The sequence below is a fragment of the Apteryx rowi genome, unplaced genomic scaffold (assembly GCF_003343035.1).
Source record: "Apteryx rowi isolate R43461 unplaced genomic scaffold, aptRow1 scaffold_2, whole genome shotgun sequence".
Classification (NCBI taxonomy): Eukaryota; Metazoa; Chordata; class Aves; order Apterygiformes; family Apterygidae; genus Apteryx; species Apteryx rowi.
This window is the reverse complement of record NW_020448307.1, coordinates 2,420,639-2,445,616: the sequence shown is the minus strand read 5'-3', so window position 1 is coordinate 2,445,616 and position 24,978 is coordinate 2,420,639. Positions and strand designations below refer to the sequence as shown.

At 43.7% G+C, this 24,978-nt stretch overlaps 1 protein-coding gene across 1 annotated transcript in view; it reads left to right on the top strand.

The window, feature by feature from the left end:
* PDLIM4 (PDZ and LIM domain 4) overlaps nt 1-24,978 on the top strand; it is a 61,869-nt gene that overhangs the window by 21,576 nt on the left and 15,315 nt on the right. Inside the window, exon 3 of the mRNA XM_026063400.1 lies at nt 7,973-8,057. Within this exon, the coding sequence (XP_025919185.1) occupies nt 7,973-8,057 (85 nt within the window). The remainder of the gene's footprint in view (nt 1-7,972; nt 8,058-24,978) is intronic.

The following is a 24,978-nucleotide window of genomic DNA, read 5'->3' as shown; positions in this document are numbered from 1 at the left end:
CCTGGGAAACTGGAGAAACATTTGTTTCTCTCCTTGGACYGCTCTTGTTTTGCTGGACTGGTTGTGAAGTCAACTTCACTGCCATAACCAGCAAGCAATGTCACATCTGGCATTGTGATCTCTTAAAGGTGCTTAAATTGCCTCAACTATGCCCCAAAATATGAACTGATCAGCTGCCTCCTGGTCACCAAAAGTTGAGTGCTAATTTCAGTGGGCACTTCCGAAGGTAAGCACGTGAATGGATGGTTTCCTGTCAAGAGGTGTTGAGGGGTTTTTCACAAGAATGAAAATCGAACAAGTGCTCAGAAAATGAGGCTGCTTTAAATTAAGTGGGTTGTATGCCCTTCTACAGAACATCAAATGCCTGAAGTTGAACTCTAAGAGTCAGTAAGAGCTTTCAGCACCTATAGGTGACATCTCTGGGTATACAGCAGTAAGAACATGACTCTTAACAAGTGCAAAAGAAATGCAGAGCTCAGAGCAGCTGTTTGCATCTGATCTTTCATGTAATTTTTGTGAAGGTGAAGGAGACAATGTCTGGAGGGCACTGGTAGCAAAACAGACAATGATTTAAAATTAAAAAAAAAAAAAGGCCAGCAGAGCCTGGGAGTTCTGTTCTCCAAATGGTYGTCGTCTTAGATATGAAAAGCTGCTTTGTTTTGTAACAGTAACAAAGGATTAACAATAAAATAATTGCAGACTTGATAGATCAGGTCTGAATTCTTTGCAGTCACATATTTTCACATGAGCATGTACTTGCACATTAAAATCAGTCTCTTCCTTCTCATGATCAACCCTTTCTTGTCCTGGAAGGTAGCTGGCATTCAGGCTAATGCACGCAATATACCTGGGACCCAAAGATAACCAGAATAACAGTGCAGCTTGCCCTGTTCTTGCTCACATATTACTGTGTATTTTTTTTTTTTAAATAAAGCCTTTCTAATTCCTTTAAATATTAACATCTCTTGTGGCTGTGCTGCAGCCCTGGTTGTTAGGGAAGACTTGTTATTTCAAATCTGGTCATGCCTCAAATAAAAGCAACCATAAAATTAGATTGGAGCTGTGCTTTCCTGAAAATTTTTGCTTGAGAAGAGTGTTGAGTGCACAAATGACCTCAGGCGCTGGACAGGAGAACTTGTGGTATCACTTAAGCTGTTCCTGTTAACACACACCACTGGAAAGTCCTTGGCAGCATTGTCCAGACCTGCCTATCTGTGCCAGAGAAGGAAGGTGAGCCAGAAAGTTTTCTCTGAAGCTTTTTGCCATCTGCCAGCTGGGAGTATGTGAGGTTATGCTGCATCCTGCCCGAAGCAGTTGGATAGTGCCCCGAGCCTGTGTTGGTTGGGAAGACTGCGTTGTGAAGGGGATGTTGCTGCTGTCTTGTGTGTTGAGGCTTTTCTGTGACCCCTGCAAGAGTCCCTGTTGTCCAGGGTGTTCTCAACRCTGTGCGTCTGCAGCTGGCCCCACTTAGTCTGTATTAAAGTATGKTTTTTTCCATCTCTACTTTCACCTTTATCAAGGACTTCAAGTGCTCTTGGACTGGATCTCTCCCACTTTCTTCTCACCACAGTTCTCTAATGCCTTTATTGGATCTACTTCAGTCCCTGTTGCAGTTAATGGGCGATTTGTTACTGACTTCATCGGGCAGAGTTCTGCCCTTTGATGTGCAGGGCCCTTTTTGAACACAAGTACTGTGGAAAGCAAAGTAATACAGTAGCCTTACTGTTCAGAAATGGAGCAGAGGAAAATCCTCATCTGCTCATGAAAGAAGTCAATTTATGTAACTGATGCTCATGTGGTTACTGATGTAATGTGTGAGGAATTACCTAGGCATTCCTATAAAAAGGGGTAGGCATTYGGGTCATGGTTATTGGCTTTGAAATGCAAGGGCAGGAGTTCAAGGGGGCTTAGTACGAGCAGCTAGCAGCAGTGCATGTCGCTTGGTTTGTGTGGGAGAAAGTAATTGATAGTGCTAATGAAGATTTAGCAGGACGGTTTAGGATGCTGTGATTATAAATCAGCTGGTGTGTTCCGGTGTTGTCTTCGTATCCGAGTTCCAAGCCGAGTAGCATGATATCTGCCTCATTTCTCTTACTGATGTGTGCAAGGAAAGTAAATGGCAGCTATACAGCAGCTGTTTAAAGAAGATTCCTGATATTAAGCACCCCTGTGAATTATTACTTGGAGAAACACGTTGTGAAAATCCTGGTATTTAATCACAATCTGTTTATTTGACTGGAGGCTAGGGATTTCAGATTTTTAAATAATGTAAATGTGTGGATAAAGATCGTGCAGTAAACCTCGTTCAGGATTCTTCACCTCATGCAGTTGTTTCTGAGTTATACATGTGAAGAAATTCCATATAAGGAAAGAAGTGTGCTTTTTTCCCCCTCTTGTCTCCTGTTAATAACATGTTCATATTTCTATAATGTGCRGAGAGGATTTCACATGCTTTGAGAGCTTGATTAAAAAAATAATAATTTTGATCCCTTTCTTCCCGAGCCCATCTAATTGCAGGCCTTTCCTTTGGTAATAGTACTGGGGTTCTTTGCTGTGCCCGGGGCTGGCTGGATACTGGAAAGCATCTCTCCAGCCCAGGTAGAGCTAAGAACCCCAGTATTGCTGTGCGAGCACACCTGGCTCCTGCTAAAGGAGCTGACAGCACAAGCCCTAAAACTTCTGGAAGAGTTTTTGTTGCGTGTCGTTCTCATCGCTCTCGGGAGGGAAGAACGCAGTGTGCTTGTTCCCTGCCTGTGGTTATCAAAGCAGAAGTTGTCAAAGACTCAGCTTTGTGGTTCTTTCTGTCCGAAATAAATCCTGTTCCGTGCCTCTTACTGTGGTGTGCATACCACAGGAGTGGCACCGCTGGGCCTTCATCCATGACCGGGGCAGCTAGGTGCAYGACTGCAAAACGGGCCCTGCTGTGCAGGATTCACAGTGTAAGTAGGAGAAAATGGGTACAAATGTACTACTTGCATTATTAATTTTTATTCTTTTTTCCTCTTAAATTGAGTATTCTTATAGATAGAAAAGTATTTGTGTTAAGAGCACCTTGTTGGGAACTTATTTCAGAGATGGTAACTCTCCTTTTTGGCTAGGAGCTGAGTAAACCCCTGCCCAGCTCTGGGAAGGTGGGGTGGGCTCTGTTTTGCTCTGTACAACTCTGGGAATGGAAGAAGCAAGTGTGTTTAAGTCAGGAAATCCCCAGATTCCTTTACGGATGGCAATGACATGCCATGTTTTGCCTGCAGTGCAGATCAGATTCAGTCACGTTTGCTTGAGACTGAACAGGGAAAGCGGCAGCCCCAAGTGCAGAACGGTATTTGTATTTGCTCCCAACTGCAAGTCGCATCTTGCATAGAGATCCATAACCGAATCTTGCTTCCATTAGTTACACAAGCAGTTTGCAGAGGGCCACCGCACACCAATCCACCATTAAAGCTCCACTTGGTCTGTCTGGAGAATTTGCTTACAAAGTTCTTGTATTTAAACAGCTTCTTTTCACAGGGATGACATTTCTCTGGAAGCTTAAGTTTTCAGTAAGAGAAGGCCCAGTAATGAATATCCTGGAAATGTAGTCCCAAAGGCCCCCGGACCTTCATGCAGCCGATTTCCTTTCAAGTTGCTCCCCCAGTTCTGTGCCTGTTTTCATCAAGCCTCCCATGAGGCTGAGGTTGTGTGTACGTTTGTTGTAAGCAATGCAGCAATATTGCTGGAATATGGGAAGCATTACAATGTGTGATGTTCTCAAGTTTCCAGTAAAAGTACAACTGAAAGAGTGAATCACAGCTTCCCCTTTGGAACTCCTCAAGGACTAACACAGAAAAAACCCTTCAGCTTTCCAGAGCCCAGATACAGAAGAGCAGTTTTAGCTGAGAAGAGTGAAGGGACAAGAAATCCTGCAGCTACTCCTTAGTGTACCCCAACTGAGCCTGATGCATCAGGGCATTCAGCTGAGGTTAGTTCAGCATGTTGTCTGTCCACCTGGTTATACAAAGCCTTAACTCTGTTGTAAAGCAGCTGAAAGTGTTGCTAATGATGTAGGGACAGACCCAACACCTTCTAGTTACTACTCTGAAGTTCATAATCCTGGGGAATTATGAACATTAGCTGTAGCTGCTTTCTAGACTTGGTTCGGTCCTGGAAGGCCAGCGTCCCTATCAGAGTAATAAAGATCACCTYTTCAATCACTGCCTTAGTTGTAATGTCATTGGGGTGGAGAGTCTTCAGGGGATGGGCAGTAAGCTAAAGCCACCACCCCTAGAAGAGACTGGACAGGTCGGGGTGAAACACAGTGACGTGGTTGTTCCTTGGTGCTTTGCACAGCTGTTGTCCTGCACACACCTGTTCTGCTGTACAATCGCAGATGGCGGTGGCCCAGGTTCAGTCTGGCGTTTTGCCCAAATACTGAATGGAGAAATTAGAAATTCAATAAGACCCAGGAATTCTTGCAACTTAAAAGTAGCTCTATAAATGTAGAAAGCAAGACTTCCAGATTATTACCAGGTGAAAAAACAATTTGGGAAAATACATGCCCATATGCAAGTAATCTTTTGAAAATGATGTTGAATCTTTTAGAAAACAAATTGTGGGATAAAAGGCGTCTGCTATTTTCTTTAAATTTTTAATTAAGTCCTCTTAATGGGTCTGTTCCTAAAAGCCACATGTTGAAGGCCTGGCACTAACCCAGGTAAGGTTATTTTCTTAGTATTGTCCTAGCAGCAGCCATTAAAATGAAGTAGAGCATTGTTAATGCAAGGTAATGATTTCCACATAGCTGACTCTAATTCCCTACAACATAATACAACACATCTGAAAACACTTTCGCCATCCTTGAGGCGTAAATTAAACTACCTGGAATACTCAAGTGTGATGTGTGATTTCTTGCCTGTTATGTTAGGAAAATGGGATCATCTTCTGCTGTTGCCTAAACACAGACATGCTTATGTCAGTAGGCATGAGGCTGCTTCTGGGGAAGCGTGGGGTGGCCATGCTGGCCCCAGCGGTCTTCCCTGCGGCTCCAGGGCTCAGTCAGCCCCCTCTCTTGGGGGGACCGCAGCAGACCCCTCCATCTGCTYGTCTTGCCAGGGCTGTGGACACATGCCGGAGTTACTGCAGTGTATAAATTGGGGGGTGAATTTCAAACATCAGCTCTTCTGCCAGGACTGCCCATATACTCCCCCTCTTGGGCAGAGGACCTCTTAATTACTTCCACCTGCCTTGTATTTGGCTGCTTTGGGGAGATGAGGCAGTCTCTTTGCCTAAGCATGTGTGCTCATCAAACTTCAGGTGGTGTTGATTGATTTCTCTTTGGTAAGGCTATTGTTTTCCCTGGTCCCCTCTGCTTTGCAGGATGTCTTATAAAAGTGCAAAATAGAACCTAAATTCTGCTGTATGTTTAATTTTAGAGTAGTTCAGCTGGAAGCTATGTAGCTGAGGTCGGTCTGGCTCTGTTCAGGCCGTTCCGTACTGTGATTTGGTGGAAGCAGTAAAAGGCTGCATTTTGCTTGTACTGAAATGAAAGCTTTTGGGAGGTCTGAAGAATTGCTATTGAAAGAAGGCCTTTGAGTTTAATCATTAAAAGCACTAACTATGAATGGGATTCTACATGCAAACTTGGCTAAAAATCTGACTGTGTCTTTCATAAAGTAGGAAGAAATCTATAATTTTGGAAAACAAGTCTAGCTGTCTTCTGGCACAGACAGTGTGATCTTTGTTGGGGAATGGCAAACTGGGAAACTTTAACTTGAAAGTGTTGGCTATTACTGATGACTGAATGCTGTAGCTTAATGCAGAGGGAATTTACTGTTGCTCATTTTAATCTTCTAGAATCAAAAACGTTTTAAGAATCTTTCTGATTTGCTGGTAAATTGAAATCTTTAGGGATTCTTTTAAACTGTATTTGACACGTGGTCTCCAGAGTGGATCAGAACGAGAACGTCATAGCTGTCTGACTCTCATCAACAGTGTGAACAAACATCAGGCTAATTCAGTGCGAGAGGAAAAAGTACAGAAATAATAGCAATGATCTCTGCCAATGTAATTAGGCATTTTCAATGTTCTGGACCTCCAGATGAAATTCTTAATGTGGAAGCAATATATACGGCACTAGATCAGGGCAAAAATCGAGTTAGATTTGTTAGGAATGGTGCTGTTTCTGGGAAGATCAGTTTCCTTTGTCCTGATTTAAAAAAAATAGCTTGAAAGGCAAATTTGAAAAGTAGGGCCCTAGTCAAAAATCAAATAATTATAGTAAAGATAGTGTATCAGAACAAGATATCTAGCTATGAAAAATGAGTTCTTCTATGTTGAAAAATCAACAATTGTCATTGAAAAGCTACAATTGCAGTAGCAAATAGTGATTTGGAAAAATAGAAGCGCAAATCTTCAAGGTCCAAAGTGCATTAAACCCAGTGGGAGTCTTTAGTTTTAATGGGTTTTGGATCAGACCCTAATTTGTAAAGGTTTATGCGTTGACTGCCTTAAATGCAAAATACTAGAGGTAAAAATTCACATCAGAGATTCCTGGGTTAAAACCATGCTCCTCTTCTTCCCTCCCCCTTCTCCTTCCTTCTCCAAACTCTTGGAGTCTGCAGATAATTAAACCAAAGTTGAATATGGTATGTGGCAGGGGCCAGAGTCCAAAGAAGAGATCCTTGGCCATGACAAGTGATCTATACCTGGTAGAACAAGAACTCATTGTATTTTCCTTAAGTGGCATGCACATAGGTTCTGAGATTAAACAGAATAACTTGTGTTCTGTGTTTTGAGCTTTTGATTTCACTCTTCTACCTCAATGCAGTAGAGAARCAGCAGAGATCCCCTCCAATTGAAATGAGTGAGCCAAAAAAAAGTCTTTGAGTGATGGCCACCCCTCTGGCAGAAGGGCATGTCCTCTGCAAGCTTTCCTGGCCGGGCACTGCCTCCCAAATGAAGGCTGAACTCCGGTGGTCTCTGTTCTGTTGCAGCCCCCAGGAAGCAGAGGATGCAGGGAGCAGGTAGGCAGAGCTCAAAGCAATCCTGAGATTGCTTTTGTTTTTACCAGGAACAGAACAAACTTTTCCTGACTCCAGGACTAGAGGAGCGCAAAGCTCAGAGGGCTGCTGCCCTCGTTTTGAGATATTTTCAGTTTTCTAGTATGCTCTTTTGTGGAGGAAAAGCCCTTTTGTTTTTAGAAATGCACTGTTTTGAGCATTCAGAGACAGCAGCATGCAATGGGAGAGTGGAAGGTTGTTTTTCCATGCGGGAATAGCTCTTGTGCTCGCAAAGGTAAAATGATCTCGCCTTTTTGTTGACAAATGCACTGCTCTGCTCCGCATAGCATTTGATCTGTTGCAGGTTCTCTAGGCTCCACGGGCTCAGCAAGGAGGAAGGGTAGGTGATGCTGAGCCTCGGCCTAAGTCACATAAGTTTATTCCCAGGTTGCCAAGACTTTCTCAGTAGCTCTGATAAAATTCTAGATCTCTGTATCCAGAGATGCCTGTGTATATGTCTATTAGACCTTGCATAGGCCCCTGCAATTCCCTCCCTTCGTTGGAAATCAAAGGGCAGGCCTGACAAAAGCAGCAAACGGGAGAAGCAGATCCTACGTGCCCTRAGTGCTGAATAGAACAGACATATGTTAGTGATCTAATCCCAACTGTACATTGAGACACCTCTGTGGAAAAAAGTGCTCAGGCGCACAGAAACTTTGGGCAGTGGCAGCATCCTGTTCCTGCTTGGCAGGACCGAAGATACATTTGTGAATAGAAATTATCTCAGTGCCTGCCCTATCCGGCACCTGTGTTGAAAGGGTCAAGACTGACTTGTGCGGGGTGGCATAAGCCCTCTTGCTGAAAGGCATTTTTATAAATCCTTCTGTGTTCCAGTTTATAGTTCCTGCCAGAGAATATGTTTTTTGGAAGGAAAAAAAGAACGAGGTTTTCTCTTTTCAAGTAAACTCCATTTAAATTTCTTTAATTTCCCATTATAGAGCTGAAGGGAAGACCTGGTCATCTCCTGTCCTAGAAGATGGAAAGGCCCAAGCCTACCGGATCAATATAGAGCCAGAACTGCAGGTATGGGAGCAGCAATTTTGCGTATAGATTTTCTTGCAGCTCAGTTTTCTGGGGGGAGGAGATCCATATCTAAAACCYGGAAAGCACTCTCCTGTGCCCACAGTCCTTGCAAAGGTTAAACAATGTCTATTGTGGTGGTTTAAAACTTTATGTTTATTAGACTTTTGTAAAGAGTGACTTTTCTGTGCAGGTCTTGCTCTGCTTTCCTTGGGCTTTGCATTTTCATGCTCATTTTAAGGCCTGGACCTCTTTGCTGACACAAATATTCTTGTGGTGAATTAGACCAGAGAACTGATCTGGATTTAAACCCATCTCTTTAATCCTGCTCCACCCAAGTTCGATTTTGCCTGGCTCAGCTTGCTGCTTACCTACATGAATGCTTATGACGGTACGAAGGAAGAAATGGCAGCATGGGAGTGGAAACAGAAAACTGGGACAGAGAGAGGACATCAGTGCCAGCATGTGCCAGCTTGCAGTGACTGAAACTGTCCTGAGGCAGTTGGCATGAGGAAGCTGCCCAACGCTGTTAGCTGGGGCTCAGCATTAAGCGTTATACTGGTAGACCCTCCTGAGGGGCAGGTGAACGAGCCTGTGGTCAGTGTTGGTGGAGCTCTTAGGAGACCTAACTGGCACCGCCTAAGGTCTGGCCTGCTTGGAGCACGGCAAGTCCACGGTCTGTTTGCACCTGCCTCGGGAGACCTGCCCTCAGTCTCTCTTCTCTTTCCAGAGGTCACCACACCCTTCTAATCCTGCGGTGGTGATTCATTTTATGTCGCGGTGGTGTGGGGGGTATTTTTTTTTAATGCCTTTGCTTCTTTTCTGTCTTACTCCTTTCTCTTCCTCTCTCTGTTTTACAGCTTGTCTCTTCCCTTTATCTTCAGCTCTTTTCCCTAGAGCCCTCCTGCCAGTATCTTACGTCTTCGGTCTGCTGCACCTTCCTGTATCTCCTAGCCCCTCACCTCAAGGTTTCTAAGGGTCAGTATGACAGCACTGTTGTGAATAAATCTCCATCTTTCATGTCCATCTCTGACTAATAGTCTCTTAGCAAATTCAGAGGTTACTCTTAATTCTCCTTTGGCTCYTCAAAGTGAAAAGGAACATTTTTTTTCTCACTCCTTCCTTTTCTGCATCTCTGTGTTATCAGACTGTTGGGGATTTTGAGTGTCCTGGCCTGTGATGTCTGCTGTAGAGGTATTTGGGGAATGAGGAGGAGAACAGGAGGAGAYGAGCCAGAAGGGAAGCTCCTGTGATGTCGCCCCTCTGGATCAGAGCTGGGTTGACACGCGTGCTGCCAGCTTTCACAGGGGCCCGCAGGACTGACGGCTGATGAGACCTGACCCTGTTCCCACTGCTGTGGTTGGGCAAACCCTTCCACCAGCAGCAATGGAGACACTGGAGCTGCCTGCCTGCACGCTTCAGAAGGCAAAAGTACATCAGATTAACAAAAAAACTCCAAGCCACAAACAAGACGGGCCACTCCCTGCTGCAGTTACTGCAGGAACACAGGAACGCGTTCACTGTTGTGCAGACGCTGAGTTTTCAAGCATTGCTCACATGGTTTCTGTCTGTGATAAGGTGGTTTCTGTTTTAGGCTATTTCTAGAAGCCTTTTGTTTTCTCCAGTGCTCACAGAGTACCCCTGTACAGATGCTGTTGGCTTAGCTCTGCTACTCGTTTCTAGACCTAGCTTTTAAGCATCCTGCCACGGGTCCCCCCTCAGCCCGCCTTTGGTCCGTGGCCAGTTCAGTCCAGAATTAATGTAAAAGTTACAAAGGTGGAAGAAGCAGGTATGATGGTAAGAGGAACAGTGTTCGTTTTGCTTCCCCTCAGTGAAGAATGAGGAAATGGTGCCGAGAACCAAAAAGTTACCAAATGATGAGCRTGGCTGCCGGGAGGACTGGAGTAAGATGTTATAAAAACTACAAAGAACTGATCAGTATAGTTATGCTCTCTTGAGTCTGTTGGCCATCGCAGCCAAACGTGACAGGTCGATCAATGGAGTTCTTGGATATTTTGCGTTCCCACACAGTTCATGAAAACAGGCAGCAAATAGAGGTGAGAGCTGCCTTTAGCGCTGTAGTCGTTTAACTTGCAGAGCAGCAGTATCGGCAAATCACAGTCCTGTTATTAGACACAAGAGACTCACAGATCTGCTTGTCTTTTCTGCGCTAATTGAAAATGCAGAGTGATCTATATACTTTGGCTTTGAATTCTGGCCGTGTTTGCTTCATTAATCAATTATGGCAGTCTTTTCTGACAGATTTTTTTTAATAGACTTTGATGTGCCCAAAACTTTGAATAATATTAAATAAAGAACAAATGTGCAGCAGTTTCGCTGCCAGACACAACATTTCTGAGGTTTAAAGCAGATTGGATTTGAATCGTACTATTAATATATGTTACATATGGATCCTTTTAAAAATTAGACAGTTACATGGTGTATAATGATGGGGTAGGAATATATTTTCCTGTATCCAGACCTACACTAAATATGTCTACATCTGTAAAATACTCAGCAAGTAAAGAGACACATTTGTTGCAAGGCATTAAAAGGGGAACAGGAATAAACAGGTAAAAAGAGCAGGTTCCTGCTCTCCCTCTCCCTTTTCGATTTCTGTGAACTAAGTACTGCCCTTAACCAGGCAGAAAATGCTGTTTCCTACATCCTCTTGCTTAATGGCCTTCTGCGTCCCCCAGAAAGGAGGTGAACGAGGTGCCCCAKGTAGCGTTGGAGTATTCTTGCCGCAGGCGCTCCCTAGATGCGTATGTTAACTCTCTGCCTTCCCAAAACAGACTGTGATATGAGGCATGGTTCCGATTTCAGAATAACGGGCTGATACTGGTGTGTGCTCGCTAGCTGCTGGGGACACGTGCCAGCGGTTGTCCTAATCCCTGATTTTTCGCAGAYGTCCTCCGAGTTGTACAACGCTGGGGGTGGTCATAGGCGCCCAGGAATGGAGACCCTTGCAGCCGGCCGCCTGCTCCCCTCGGGGCGAGGTGGTGGTCKTGGCTGGAGTCCCCTCTGGTGCTTGGGAGGGGTGCTGCTGTAAGACCTGTGGCTGTCCTAYGTTGTGTTAAAATGTTAAAATTCGGTCCCTGTAGCAAAGGCACTTATTAGATTACAAGAAAGAAAAGACTCATTATAAAGTAACAGTTTGGCTCAGAATGTGTAGCCTTTAGGTGCACTTCCTAGCATCTGGAAAAAAGTAATCTGCTTTGAAACACAAGGGGGGAAAATTCTGCTGGAAGCCAGCCTGTGAATCACAGAAATGGATTTGGGGCTATCCTTGAAAAGGCTTTGAGATTTTTACCCCAAGTGGCCTTTCCAGTAACGTGGAACACGTGTATTTCCTTCCTCCAAGGTTTTACTCTCAACTTTTACGTTGTCCTGTGCAATACGTTGTCCTGTGCAAAGGTATCTTGAAAGTCTTTTGCCTTCTACCAACTGTAATTGTAGTCAGGTTAAAAAAAGGTGTTTTAAAAAAAATAGTGGAGAGAAAAACAGAATTTCTTAGTCTTTTATCTCCATTGGTGCTAGAGTGCCTCTGCCCCAAGATGTGTGAACATAAGCAGAATGACTAAATCCATGCAGTTACTTCTCTTTGCTTGTGACTGTAGGAAAGCACATGCCCCATAATCACATTTTTATTATTTTGGTAACATCTCTCTGTCTTGAAGGCAATGAGGTTTGCAGTTATTCTCACCTTTTGTGCAAGAGAGCTTGGCAGCTAAAAACAGGATGATGGGAGAGATCTTTATTATTAATTATTATTCTATGATGTTTTGTCAGCTTAGCTTTTCTGAAAAAAATGGTCAGAGACACCAAGGAAGTAATCGATCCTCATTAAAACTTCATTGATTAATCCCATGACTGCAGGGAATAACTGTCATCAAAACTGAAGAACCCAGAAGTTAAGAGGTAGCTTGTTGCTTATAATTAGCAGAAATGCTATTAATCAAAATACTAGTGAGCTACATCAATGAAATGTCTGTTTTTTAAAAAAAAATTAGTTGGTTATTAGCTAGTTATAGCATACAAGTCTATATTTAATAGTGAGGATCTGTAGAGGGACTCAAATTCAGTGGCCTTCCAACTTATAACTTAATGAGGGGCTACGTGTTTGTCACAAACCAGATTGTGAATGGTCCTCGTGCTGGGCAGGCACCTTGCAGAGGTGGCTTTGTGCTCTTCAAGTAGCGGTAGTGCTGTTGTGCAAGTCCTTACTGCCATCACTCAACCTGACCTTGCTGCCTGCTGGTTTGAGTCGCCAGCCTAGCTTTGCCGTTTGCCCCGTTTGTACCGTCGCTGCGGGCATGTGCAACGCTGGCCCTTCTCTAGCAGATGGTGCAAGTGGGAAATGCCGGCAGCATTGCATGAAACAAAGAGATTAGTTTCTGGAAATTCCACTGTATTTAGTTTCTTGTAGCGCTAGTGTCTAGTCAAAATACAGCCATATGGTGCTAATAAAAGAATAGGATGTTTGTTTTCTTGACCACTCTCACACTGTTAAAATTGACAGCTTACTGGCACAGGGGAGATTGGAAACTGATGTTTCAGACTGTGAGGTCGAACTCTGTCCTTGCTAATTGACAGTAGATTCAAATGTCTGGATGTGAGAATAATTGCAGCAAAAATTAAATTGGCAGCATATAGCTGAGTTTGGAATAGGATGCAAATCCTCAAAAACCTGGGCACTGGGGGATAATCAACTGACCTAGGTGAAAGGCTGGGATTTCTCTCGCCTGTCTGTGGCTATCTGATAGCATCTAGAGAGGGAGAGGCACTTCTAAAAGATGGTTAGTCACCCAGGTCCCAGTGAGAAAGTCATAAAAGCGCTGCAGAATTTGCAGAATATGGCTGATGTCATTCTCCCCAGAGGGGGCAAGGACAGTGGGTGGTTGTTGAACCTGGAGGATGCTCTTGGTCCCAGGCCTGCCCGCCTTGATCTCTCTCACGCTGTGACTCATGAGTAGTTGCTTTCCAAGCCCTGATTTAGATGTAAGCTTTGAACAATGGAGAATAAAACCCAGTCTTTCCACAGAAGGCAGCATTTTCCTGCTTATCACTTAAATATCTTCTATAATGTGTTATTTTGTGCTTAACACCAAATTCTCAGTCCGCAAATACTCCTGTTAGTTTGTGCCCTGAGTACTATCAAGTGCAAGGCATGGAGCTTGCYGCACGGGAAAAAATTAACCGAGTTGCAGGGGACAGGAGCAACTGGGGTGAACTTGCATCTGCTGTAACTGTTGAAGCAGCTTGAACTAGGTAATGCAAGAAATCGCATGCCATGCTTAACCCTGGCTAAGGGACCGTGTAAAGGTACCTGGAGATGCTTCCTTAAAGTACTGTCATTAGAAGGGCTCAAGTCTGTTGTTGCCAGAATAGCGTTGTGCTCGCTGAAAGGGTAGCACTGACTACCTGAGCATCAGTTACCAGGTTGCATTTTCTGCATTACTGTTCGCTGCAATAGATGATATTCATAAAATAAGCTGTTTTAGCCAAGCTGTGATGTTTTTGAGCTGCAGAAGCATTGTTAGATTTCTGTTAGCCAGACTGCTGTCACATTCACGCAAATAAATGAAATGCGGTTATATTTGGTTTTCTAAGAGACTGTGGCTTAAAATTTTGCACAGTAGGCTTTTACTTTGTTGTCCAGTCCTGTTTTTCTTGCAATAGTTGTTTTCTGTTGGCTTCAAAACTCTTCTTTCTTAAACTTTCTCTTATCCAGACTTTGTCTCTGCTGCTCTTTACCAATGCTCAGGTTTCCAYGTAAAGAGAAGCTCTGCGTTCCCATATAGGATAGGATTTCCATAGGTGATACATAGCTGCAGCTAGACTGAGACTTGCGCAATGTGGGAACGGCCCGCTAAGGAACACCTGGCTCATTCAGGAGAGCGGATCTCTTGTGTCGCTTTACTCCCATCGGGGATCAGTCTTGTCCAAGACCTGCGAGGGCTTTGTGGTTTAGCCTGACACTGTGAATATGAGCCCCAGATTGAATCGACATTGCTACTATTCCTCTGTACGTGCAAAATGATAGCCCACGTAATGGAGGGATCGTAAACTCAAACTTCAGAGATAGGCAGCTCTGGGCACATACCAGTGTAATTAATGATGTAGTGTGGCTTAAATAGTTCCACATAGTGAAGGCTGTTTTAGTGATTAGCTTTTTTGTAGTGTAAAAAAGCCATGAGACTGAACTGTTTCTACTGTGTGACAGCACAAACAGTCTTTACTGATACTTTAAAGCACTAGTATAGCTTTAAAATGTTTTAAATATTCTCATATTTGTTTTTTTGTCTCTGTAGATTTTTTTCATTACATTTCTTTCTTACTGAGGTTGAATTGCTTTTCGTTTGATTAATCAGCTTAGAGGATTGCTTAAAAATCTTAATGGGTTGATGTTGTGCAGAAAGCTTCCAAATAACTATTTGCGAAAGACTTGATAGCATAGACCATACTTATTTTTATAAATCAGGGGTTAAAGCCCTGCCTGCTGAAGAGATGGAATTTCCTTTCTTAAGGTGACCTTCCTTCCTTCATTGAAAARAAATGCAGATTTGGGTGATATCTGCTTATGGGAAAAACTTCATCAGAAGTGCAAGCTATCACATGAAACAAACCCTTGCTTCCTTGGAGCTCAAGCATAATTTAGTGAATCTCATGGCAGAAGGAAGGGGGAAAATGTCCGTTTCATACTTTTGGGAAAACAAAGGATGAGATAATGCCCTGGCACGGTGCTAGATTCCCAGTYGCATGGGAACTCCCAGCCTGTTGTCTGAGGACTGATTTAATAGTAGAAACATGCTGAATCCTGACAGCCACTGTAATTCAAGTCAACCATGAACTAGAGTTATTTAGGCAGCATTTCATATTCAAATATCATAGCTTTAAACACAACCAAAATGAGCTGATCTAATTTGCCGGGTGAAGAGGTTACGCACAGGTTGATATGCACTTGGGTTTTTTTCCTCTGATGTAATGTTGAATCATTTGAAAGCAAAGGAATTTTCACCATACCCTGGTAATGTGTTGAACTCCTGCAGCTGTAAGAGCTGTAACCTTTTAGGTAAAACCCTCTTACGTACCTCTCTTATAAATCAGCATCTTTATCAAGCAAGCTTCAGTAATCCTAGTATATATGAGAGGAAAAAAGAACAATTTAAGGATAAAGGAAAAACTTGGAATGGAAACTTCCAAATGGCATTTTCTTCTGTCCAGCAAAGTTAAACAGTTTGCTCTCGTAGGACCTGTACTAAAATGGTAAGAATGTGAGTTGATTGAGGACAAAATAGAAAATGCCATTGGATAAAGAGCTAGCACAGACATATGCCATTATTTTACTTGATAACATCAATCTCAGTTATGACATTCTTAACACAGGTAAGAACTGTGTACCTGAGTGTTTAGAAATGCAGTATGTTTTGTGAAAGCACATGTGTATTTTAGTGTCTCTCTTCTTATCAGTCAAATCCACAGGGGAAAAATAACTTCCATTTTATTTTTCCTCGTTGCTCACTTAAAATGAATGAATTGCTCTTTGCAGTTGTTTGTTATCATTTCAATGTATTTATGTGTTACTGAGCAACCAGTATGTTAGGTAAATAATACTGAACACAGTGAGATCCTGGGACTTTTCCACAGGGGAAATATTTGCATGAAAAGCCGTGGGCATCACCAGCTGCTGTTACGAAACATTGAATCATTTGGAAGACTGCTTGAACAGAAGCTTGCCTACTAACACAACATAATTTGTCCGGACTCCCAGATGCAAATATTTTGACCTTCTGGGGGTGAGCGTGTGAGATGACGCTTTTGCGGGATGCTGTTTCGGAAGAGCTCGGTGCACGGGGGAATTCTGCTGGGGGTCTCCCAGACYGCTCGCAAACAGCGAATTGGCACAGGCACAGAGTCCTCCCCCCACCCGAGACCAGAGCAAAAGGGACTGGGACAGGGCCAGGCCAGCAGCTGCGGAAGCCCTGTTTTAAGGTGGATAAATGGCAAATTGGGTGTGGAGAGCGAGCCCTGGCCGAGTGGCACATGCATAGCTGCAGAGGCTGCCTCCCGACTGTGTTCTCTTGCAGCAGATGACTTGGATGTCATCCCGAGGCGTTGCCAGGACTTGTTTATTAGCAGGAGAGCCTGAGGCATGTTTTTGACTTCTCTGATAATGMATACAAGCTAGAGGTTGGGCCATTTCAAAACAAAACCCCAAATATTATCCTGTTGCTTCTGTTGTGTTTTCATAGGTAGCTTGCCCTAACTTTACCGAAAGAGACCTTCAGGTAAGCCATGCTGATGAAGTAAACATCTTCTGGTTTTAACCGTGATATTTTGGCAGCCTGAAGCTTTACTTGTTGCCAGTGATTCTTCTTTGTGTCCGTAGCTGCTGGTAGCGGTTATGCAAAGAGAACCGGAAAGCGTGGTACAGTAACACCTGAATGTCGTTCAGCAGTTCCCCTCGGTAGTAGTAAAGGAGAAGGACAATAAAATAAAAAACAAGAAATCATGGAACTGTCAGTGTTAGTCTCAAACTCACCAGGTTTGTACTTTAAGTAAAACACCAGATAGTGAAGAAAAGGTGATTGAATGGGAGCAAAATAATTTCCCCCCCCCCTTGCCACCATCTTCTCCCCCCTTTGTGAAGAGTGATAAAGGGTGGGTGAGGAATAAGTGACTAACTTTGGAAGGTGGGTACAACTGAAGGCCTATGATTGGAGGTCAGCAGACAATTTTCTGTATCACATGAAAATAAAAATGCATCTGTGCACTAAAACCAGGAGATAAAAGCGTCTTCGTTAAGCTGACCCATGATGGGTCAGTCAGGTGATGCTGAAATGGGAGCCATGAACTGCTACCTTAGCAGGGGAGGCGGCAGGAGGCCAGGTTAGATACTTTTGGGGGGGTTGGGGGGCAGATCTTTTCTCTGGTGTGGGCTTTTTCACATGCTCATAGGGAGGTTGATCAAACAAGCTGAACAGCGCTTGCAAAATGTGCAGTTCTTGGCATAAGTAGCTTGAGGTTGAAAGCTGGCATGAGCGTAAGGCTAATTGCCTGGATGGAGAAATGTTCTYTTGCGTTATAGTTGCCTGCTGCTGAGTTAGAAAAGTGCGACTATGGGGCTCTGAAAGTTTCTGAAGTAGCAATAAAATCCTCTCTAGTGTAGCGCTGCTGCTGCTGGAAGTCGGGGAATTTCACTTGAAGCCGGAGGCCARCTCGGCTCGGCTGAGGACCTGGTGCTGGTGGAGGGGCTTCCAGCACAGTTTCTGTCGGCAGCAAGTTTCTAGTGGGCCTGGCCRGGTGGTAGTTTGGATCTTGTTGCTTCCTCTGCCTCAGCTCATTAGAGGATCGTCTGCCTTTGCTCTCCAGTGTTACTGTTGTGCAAAAACACCTTGAAGTTTCATTGGTATTTGTTTCCTGGTAATGACAGCTAAGTCTTCTCATACAGGTAAAAATTAAATAGTGTTTATGTGATACTTAAATTTTCTTTTATTCTTAGGCCTCTTTGCCTAGTCTTCACCAGAATGTTTGTTCTGCTTACATATGAAATTACTTGGGTCTGAAGTTGTCTTGGGAATATGAGAGGGAAAATATTTAGGCATAGCCTGAGCCTTACCACAGTTTATTGTGTAATTGCAATGCAGTAGTTACTTTTATGTCGAAATGTTTTTATGGTGCCTGTGAAAAAGAGCTTTGTCTGAAGAGCTTTGTGTGCAGAGGTTTGGTTTTTTAAAAATGTAGCAAATTTATCCTATGCCTTCCAGTTCAACAGAGCATATGATCCCCGGTTATCTTGCTTTTATAAAAGCATTAACAGAACAGATACATTTGCACAAAGGCCTCCTCTGTCTGCTTGTTAAACGCATCCTTGCACCGTTGATATTAAAAGCATGACCTCTGCATTGAAACAGGCGAGATAAATGGAAACACATTTTAATCATTCTTGCCTTTCTTGGGTAACTTTGCTTCGTTGCTTTGGATTTCGGGTATCAATAGTGCGATAGGTGTTCTACAAAGCGAGGAAGGGTGAGATGAAGCTGATACGGTGTTAACGCTCGGTTGCGAGCTATTACATCTGTAACTGTCAGTGCATGAGTTTTCTGTTTGTTTTACCAAATGGTTTACAAAATGAGGGTATGAGAGGATTTTCTTTTCTAGAATACATGATCAAGATTGACCAGTAGTTTYGCTGTGCTCTGCCTTTCACTGTGTTAATGTTCTTTATTATGGCTAAGTAGCAAAATAGCACTTTTTTAATTGTGAGAGATTGTTTCTGGGTTAGATATGTACTGTTCTTCAGAACTGTATGTTATATAATGCAGAGCAGGTGCATGTGTGTATATAAACTGGAATTATTTTCCTAGCCTACCATAAAATAGCACTTTTTTTAATAGCATCTCACTTTGAATAGCAGAGCTTCCTCCCATCAGAGCACCCTTAGAAAAGGGTGTAGGTATCCTCCTCCTCCTCCTGCCCTCTGAACAATACTGAAAGTTAGGAAGTTCCCAACATCTTTCCATGTGGGCCCATCCCTTASAAATGGTTTAGAAACTTTCCATGTAAATACGTTTCAGATGGCTCTCTTGAAGGTTGCTCTAATCCTGTCGAAAATGACGCATCCTTTAGCTCTGATAGCAAATAGCTTAGCTTTTGCCTGACCAGTGTTTTCACTTCTAATTTGAGTTCGCTCGTGTAGTAAGACACAGCCTTTGCTGCGCGGCCTCGCTGTCTGCGGCAGGTGAAGGTCGCCCGGGCAGGAGGGCGAAACCRGCCCCTGGGTTGCCGCTTCTAAGGGCAGTTGGTATTTTACTGCAAACCCCAGCGTCTGGACTCATTTATTTAGTTACTTGGGAAAAAAAGAGCGAGGCTGCTTTATGTAAATGCAGGCATATTTTATCTGTGGAAATGAGGTTTTGTGGTAGGAAATTTGCATTTGACAGYGAGACCGTGAGGCTCGGCCTCAGCCCTGCTCCCTGATACAGAAACAGTGAAGACTTTCATATAATGCTTTTTCTTGTGGCTTGCAGGAGTTTTAGCAGAAATTGCAGAATGTAATACCGAAATAATATTTTTTTCCATGAACTTAAGAGAAGCTGTCCAGCTATTAGAAACAAGCTCGGCATTCGGCCGGTGCCCAGAGCTCCTGCTGGCGGCTGCGAGCGGCTGCGGAGGAGGTGGGAGATGGAGCTGGGACACGTTCCTGAGCGCAGGGCAGCATGTTGGGCACAGTCTGTGTGTTCAGCGTAGGCCCTTCAGTCCACTGTGTCCCCCTTTCCCTTGGAAGCRAGCTCCTGTGTCCCACCTACGAAGCTTCTCTTCTTGCACTGCTTCAGCTACTTTATTCACTCTGCTTTGTTTTGAGCTCCTTAAATCGATAAGAATGACTTTTGTGAGACAGAGGGGTTAGAGAAAAGCAGTTGTACTTAATGGAAAGAGCTGGAGAATCGATCCAGTTCCTGTGGAAACTGGCCACAATGCAAAACTGTTATTTGCATTAAAGTGAAAACAAGGCTGTCCATCCCATACCGCCGTTGTGGATTAATAATCAAATTTCCATTTCCGGGACTCTCAAACCAGTTTGAGGAAGGGATTGTTATATTACATGCCTGCTTTCTGTGCCGGGCTTGAATTTCAGTCTTGAGGGTGTCAGGATAKGCTAGTGCATGTCTTCAAATTTGATTGCTTGTCAAATTTGCATGAAAGAGGAATTGTAGCCATGAAGCCAGTAGAATTTCATCAACAAAACATCCTCTGCCAGGAGAGATCAGAACTGGGTCATCAAAGTTTGAYTGTACCCTCTGGTTCAGAAGAGAAGCCAGCCACGTGAAGAAATTGTACCTTTGTTTTAAAAAATAATTGGCCGTGCCTCTTTCTCTTTCTGCCAGTTCTGACCTATTACGTTGTTTCCCAATGTCCAGAGCCACAGGTAGCAGCTGTGTAAAGCACCGATAAGAGAAACGGGAGGATACAGCCAGGCTGTCTGTGAGGGTTTCCGTTGTTGGACAGCAGGCGCAGTGGAGTCGGGTCTCCAACTGTTTTTCAGCTTTGCAGGAACTATGTGGGGTTTTTGCTGAGCGGATCTTCCCACGTGTATGGTTACTGAGGCAGATTCTCTGGTCCAGCACTGCTGCAGTGTGCCAGAGGCTGGCGTGAAGATCCCAAGAAGCCAGCGTAGCCAGCCCAGGAGGGATCTGCAACAGTGGATGGTGGTTCTTCTCCTCTGCAACAAGCCTGGTGGTTCTTTCACTGGTGCCTTAGGGAGCATCACCAACCTTGGTGTTTCCTGGTATCGGGGGGCTGTAGCTGGTTTTCCCATGGCACAGGTTACCTAGCCCCAGTTTTAGCCCCTTATCAGTCTTATTTGCCTTCAGGCACTGGCTGTAGCCCTGCCTGCAGCTCAGCCCTGCACTCATCCGGAGCTGCTTTGCGGTACSTGTTGCACTACATCTGTTCTTCAGCTCCCATGGTGGCCCGGCACGGTGCAGAGCCAACTCTGCTGCAGTTCAAGCCTTTCTTCCCGTGCTTCTCCCTGCCCGGAGGCAGTCACGGATTCCCTTCCATTGCYGGTGAGCTTGGGCACTGCTCGCCTGCGTCTGCCTGCAGTCGACAGTGCAGAGGCACGGTGGAAACAAAGCTCTGGAAAGGGCTTGGAAAGCATCTAATGAATCCTCTTCCTTTCCTGGGGAAGGGTCAGGACTACCTGATCCATCTCAGGCTGTGTCTTAGATCTAAAGCCTTTCTAAGGAGCGGGTCRGCCTTAGCTGAATTTGTTTGGGTTTTCTCTATAGCCAGGATATCACTGGGAATAGAGCCAGCTATCCCGAGCTCCACTTCAGTGCTGTATGAGCCGTCCCCATAAAGGGTCTCCCTCAAGGCATGCTTTCCTGGAGGCTGAAGAGGTAACCGTACCTTTTTCACATGCARTGGGACATCTGCTTCTTTTATCCTTATGGTGTTACAGTGCTAATCACGACAGCTATGAGCTATTGTGGTTGTAGCTGTGTAGTATCACTTAATACTCCGTGTGCGTGCGTGTAGGCATGTACCTGCAGGCACTGTGATCAGCATTTCTTTTAGTACCTTATCCTGGTTCCACAGAGAATTAGCTTCACCCTCTCATCCATGATACACAATTGAGAAACTGATGCCAGGGACACATCTTTTAGCTGTATATTGCAGAGCCTGGGTCAGAGAAATGCTTGCTGTCTTTCTGTGGATCACATCTGAGCTCAATTACCCCAGCTTGGMAAGAGAGAAAAATCAAGCTGCTAGTGAAGAGCTCGAGCACTCGCAGGCTTGTTCTGCTGTATATGGAGGACTGGTGCGAATGTGTTCCCAGGAGGTATCTCTTGAAGGTGACCCTGAGGCTAAATGGTGCTTTTGGCTCATGATGTGCAAATAACACTGCTGTCCCTGTTTCAGCAGTCTGACAGCAAATGTCTAGCCGACACTCTTAACGCTCTGTTTTTAAGACAGTGGATCTGAAGTTCATCAAACAGCACTGTTTTCAGCTGAGTCAGACTGTTAATGACCTTCAGCTCTGTTTAAGGCTGATGCATGTGTGTTTATAACTGAGAGCAGAACCGGGCCCCCCTTGGCTTAGAAAAATAAACATCTTGCAGCAGGCTTCTAGGGGCAGCTAGGTGCCTGTTTCAGTAGGAAATGAAACTGCTGTTCTCTGTGTCCTTGCAAATCTTTCCCTGTAGCCRCATAAGCGCACTGTGATTTCTGCAGCGTATCTGGGGGTTGGGAGCTCACAGATTGATTCCTGAGGTGCGTTAGACTCTCAGCGACTCATGGAGCCTGCGCAAGATGAAGGTTTCTTGGACGTGCAGAAGCTGCAGTTGCTCAAAACTCCAAATCAGGCCATGGATTTAAGTGCTTGCATGGATGTTTTAGGATCTAACATTGGCCTCTCTAATTAGACATCTTCAACTTTAATCTCTGTCTGATAGCCCGTAAAATTAGATTCATTATTTTGTTTGTACTTCTGGCCTTTTAAAGGCCTGATCTAAAACACTGTGAACTGAATGAATGGTAAACGCTTTGGATCAGAATGTTAAGTCTTTTACTCTGTAAAGCGGTGTCTAAAACCCTTGCCTCTGCAAAGCTGGAGATTCCTAGTTGGATGCAGCTGGAAGGACAAACAGGTCATTTTGCAGGATATCCAAAAAAGAAAACCCTCCTTTAAAAAGAGAAAAACTGAGTAAGTTTGGGAGTAACAGAACTGGAGGCAGCAAAATAGTGAAACTTTTGGAAGGCAGTAAGTTCCAGTTGGATGTATTTAACCAAAGTGGATATCAGAATACAACTATGAGTTCCCAGAACTATTAAGAAATTATGTCTCATACAGAATATACTCTCTGAGTGCAAAAGGCAATTAGCTCTTGGGGGTCTGCAAAATACAGCTGTGAAGAGCATGAGTAGGAATTCCTGCTACCAACAGTGTCCAAAAGAGTGAGGGCATAGCAATTCTGCTGGCCAAGAGAAGGGCTTAGGCATGGACCCATGACTTAAGGTCTTCCCAATTTTGTRTGACAACATTACTCCTATTAAGCAGGCAGGCTAAATCTCATGCTTTCCTTGACATATTTTAGAGAAATCTTAGCATATTTATGCTGTTTGTTACAAAAATATGGTTGCAAAAGAGGACAAACTCTCTCCCAAAGAAAGTGAGGGGGACCAGGATGAATTTTCAAAACCTTTCCAAAGTTCTTGGTTGGCTGCATATTTTCCTAGTTATGAGAACATTTCTATTAGCAATGATTAGCTTGATAGAAGCATTTAATTTCTTAGTCTTCTCTTATTTTATAGATTTGATTTAAAAAGCCTGAGGAAACTAAAGTATCCCAGTTCAACTATATCAGTGGAGTCAGCAGCATGACTTTAATGAGTAGGCAAAGCATACCTTCTTATTCTTTCCCTAGAGTGTACTTTAACTATAGATAGTGAAGCCACAAAACACGTTTGTATTTCCATTGAGATCTTCCAYGTGCCTCTTTTAATGCTCTCCTATATGTTTCCTGAAATTGGAAGCATGTCCTTTGAAAAGCATTTGATCTTCATTACTTTGCTAATTATGCTTGTTACTTTGCTGCTTGTGTCTGGGCATCATGCTGTAGCTAAATGAAACATCTTCACCCGATAGAGGGGAAAAAAGATTTGTTACTAAGCAGGCATGGAACAGAGTGACTTGCCAGGAACTGTGTATGTGTGTAAAAGGAGGGGAGAAGAGCTCTCATCATTTCTGGCTCTTTGATCAGTTCCCAAGAATAATTTCAAACAATTTGTCATCATTAAGCATCTTTCTCTTAAGTAAAGAAGGAAATGCCATATTCTGAAAATATTGTTTTCCTTCCATCACAGAATTCCTGTTTTGAGGAGACTGCCAGATTATTTAGCTAGCTACTATGAGCTACAGTATATTTTTGTTAGTGGACTCTTATACCACGTACTAGCCTTAACTCTTATCTTTTGCTCTGTATAGCTCTCAGGTGTAGCTGTGGGCACTCCAYATTCTGCAAGTGGTAAATGGATATAAGGTGAAGGAGTGTTTTCTCTATCAGGAGAGAAGTGGCATGTGGAGACAGCGGAAGCTCTGATTTCCTGCATTGGCGGCTTTCTTGCAGTCTTTCTTGTGCATCTTATTTCAGAAGCCCTTAAATACACATCTGAAAGGAGCCATGCAAGTTCCTTTATATGCTATCCTTCATTAGAAAAATCAGRACTGACTTTATTAATAACTAAATATTCTTGTAAACAAATGCCTTCCATATGTGATGGACTCTTATCTAGCATGCAGTGCCAGTAGCATTTTGTTCTTGCATTTAATTCCCTCTTTTGTTTGCATTAGCTACTTGAGCTAAACGAGCATCTACCTGAGAAGAAAATATTTCTATTGCTGCTGCAAAGCCAGCTGTGCAAACTTGGAATGGCCTGTGGCTGGAAGGGTCACCAATTCAAAACATGTCCCTTTATGCCAACAACTGTTGCAAGAGAAAAGGTTTTCATTAAGGAAGTCAAAGAGCTATTCCTCTTTCCAGTAAAGACTCAGACTCAATATATCAGTCTTATTTTGGGCAGAGCAGCCTATTTTTTTTCCACGTTTGCTGTGCAAATCTCATGAACTTTTTCCCCTGTGARATTTATGAATGCCCTTAACATTTCGACTGATCAGCAGTATAGGCCGTTTCCTTCAGAAGAAAGTTGCTTTAGTGCTCTTCAGGCTGCCCTGTGTGGTGGTAGCAGGAGCCAGGCATTCGTGGCAGACAGGACCAGTTCCGTTGCTCTTTTTTCATATCTTAATAAACTGTGGCACCTGAGACTGTGCTTGAGACTCTTCATACAGTAAGGTACTCCTTAGCACATGTAAAAYTGACAGCTTCTGGCTGTTAGCGTACGGGGTCGGTGGGAAAGGAATCCGGTAGCTCAGGCACAATAGCCAACTTAATGTACCTCATCGGAGTTTATACTTAATGCGGCTTGTGGCGTAATGGCTGCTTGCTGCCAGTGCTGCTCTTACCGCAAATATGTATATATAACTTCCTTTYGCTTCCTCTGCATCATGCCAAAAGAAACACTCAAGAAATATCCTGTGTTGCGTTTTCCTTCTTCTGGAAGTTGTTCCTTAGGACATAAATACTGTATCTGTAAGGTCATCCCTTACCTTTAGTTGATAAAGTACAGGCTATGTTAGTGAAACATTTATAAATGCATTTCTTCTGGAGGAGGAGTTTGTTTTAAACAAAGAAATGCAARGGAAGTGTCAGAAGCAGATGCTGGAGAGGCAGCATGCAGAAGGCAAACGGTTTGGACGGTAAAAGGGTTGGCGCTCACCAAAGGTAACCTTTCTTTTGCTGTGGATCAGTGTCCTTTAATCACCTTTCCTCTGCTCGTTATTTCCCACAGTGGAGTAGAA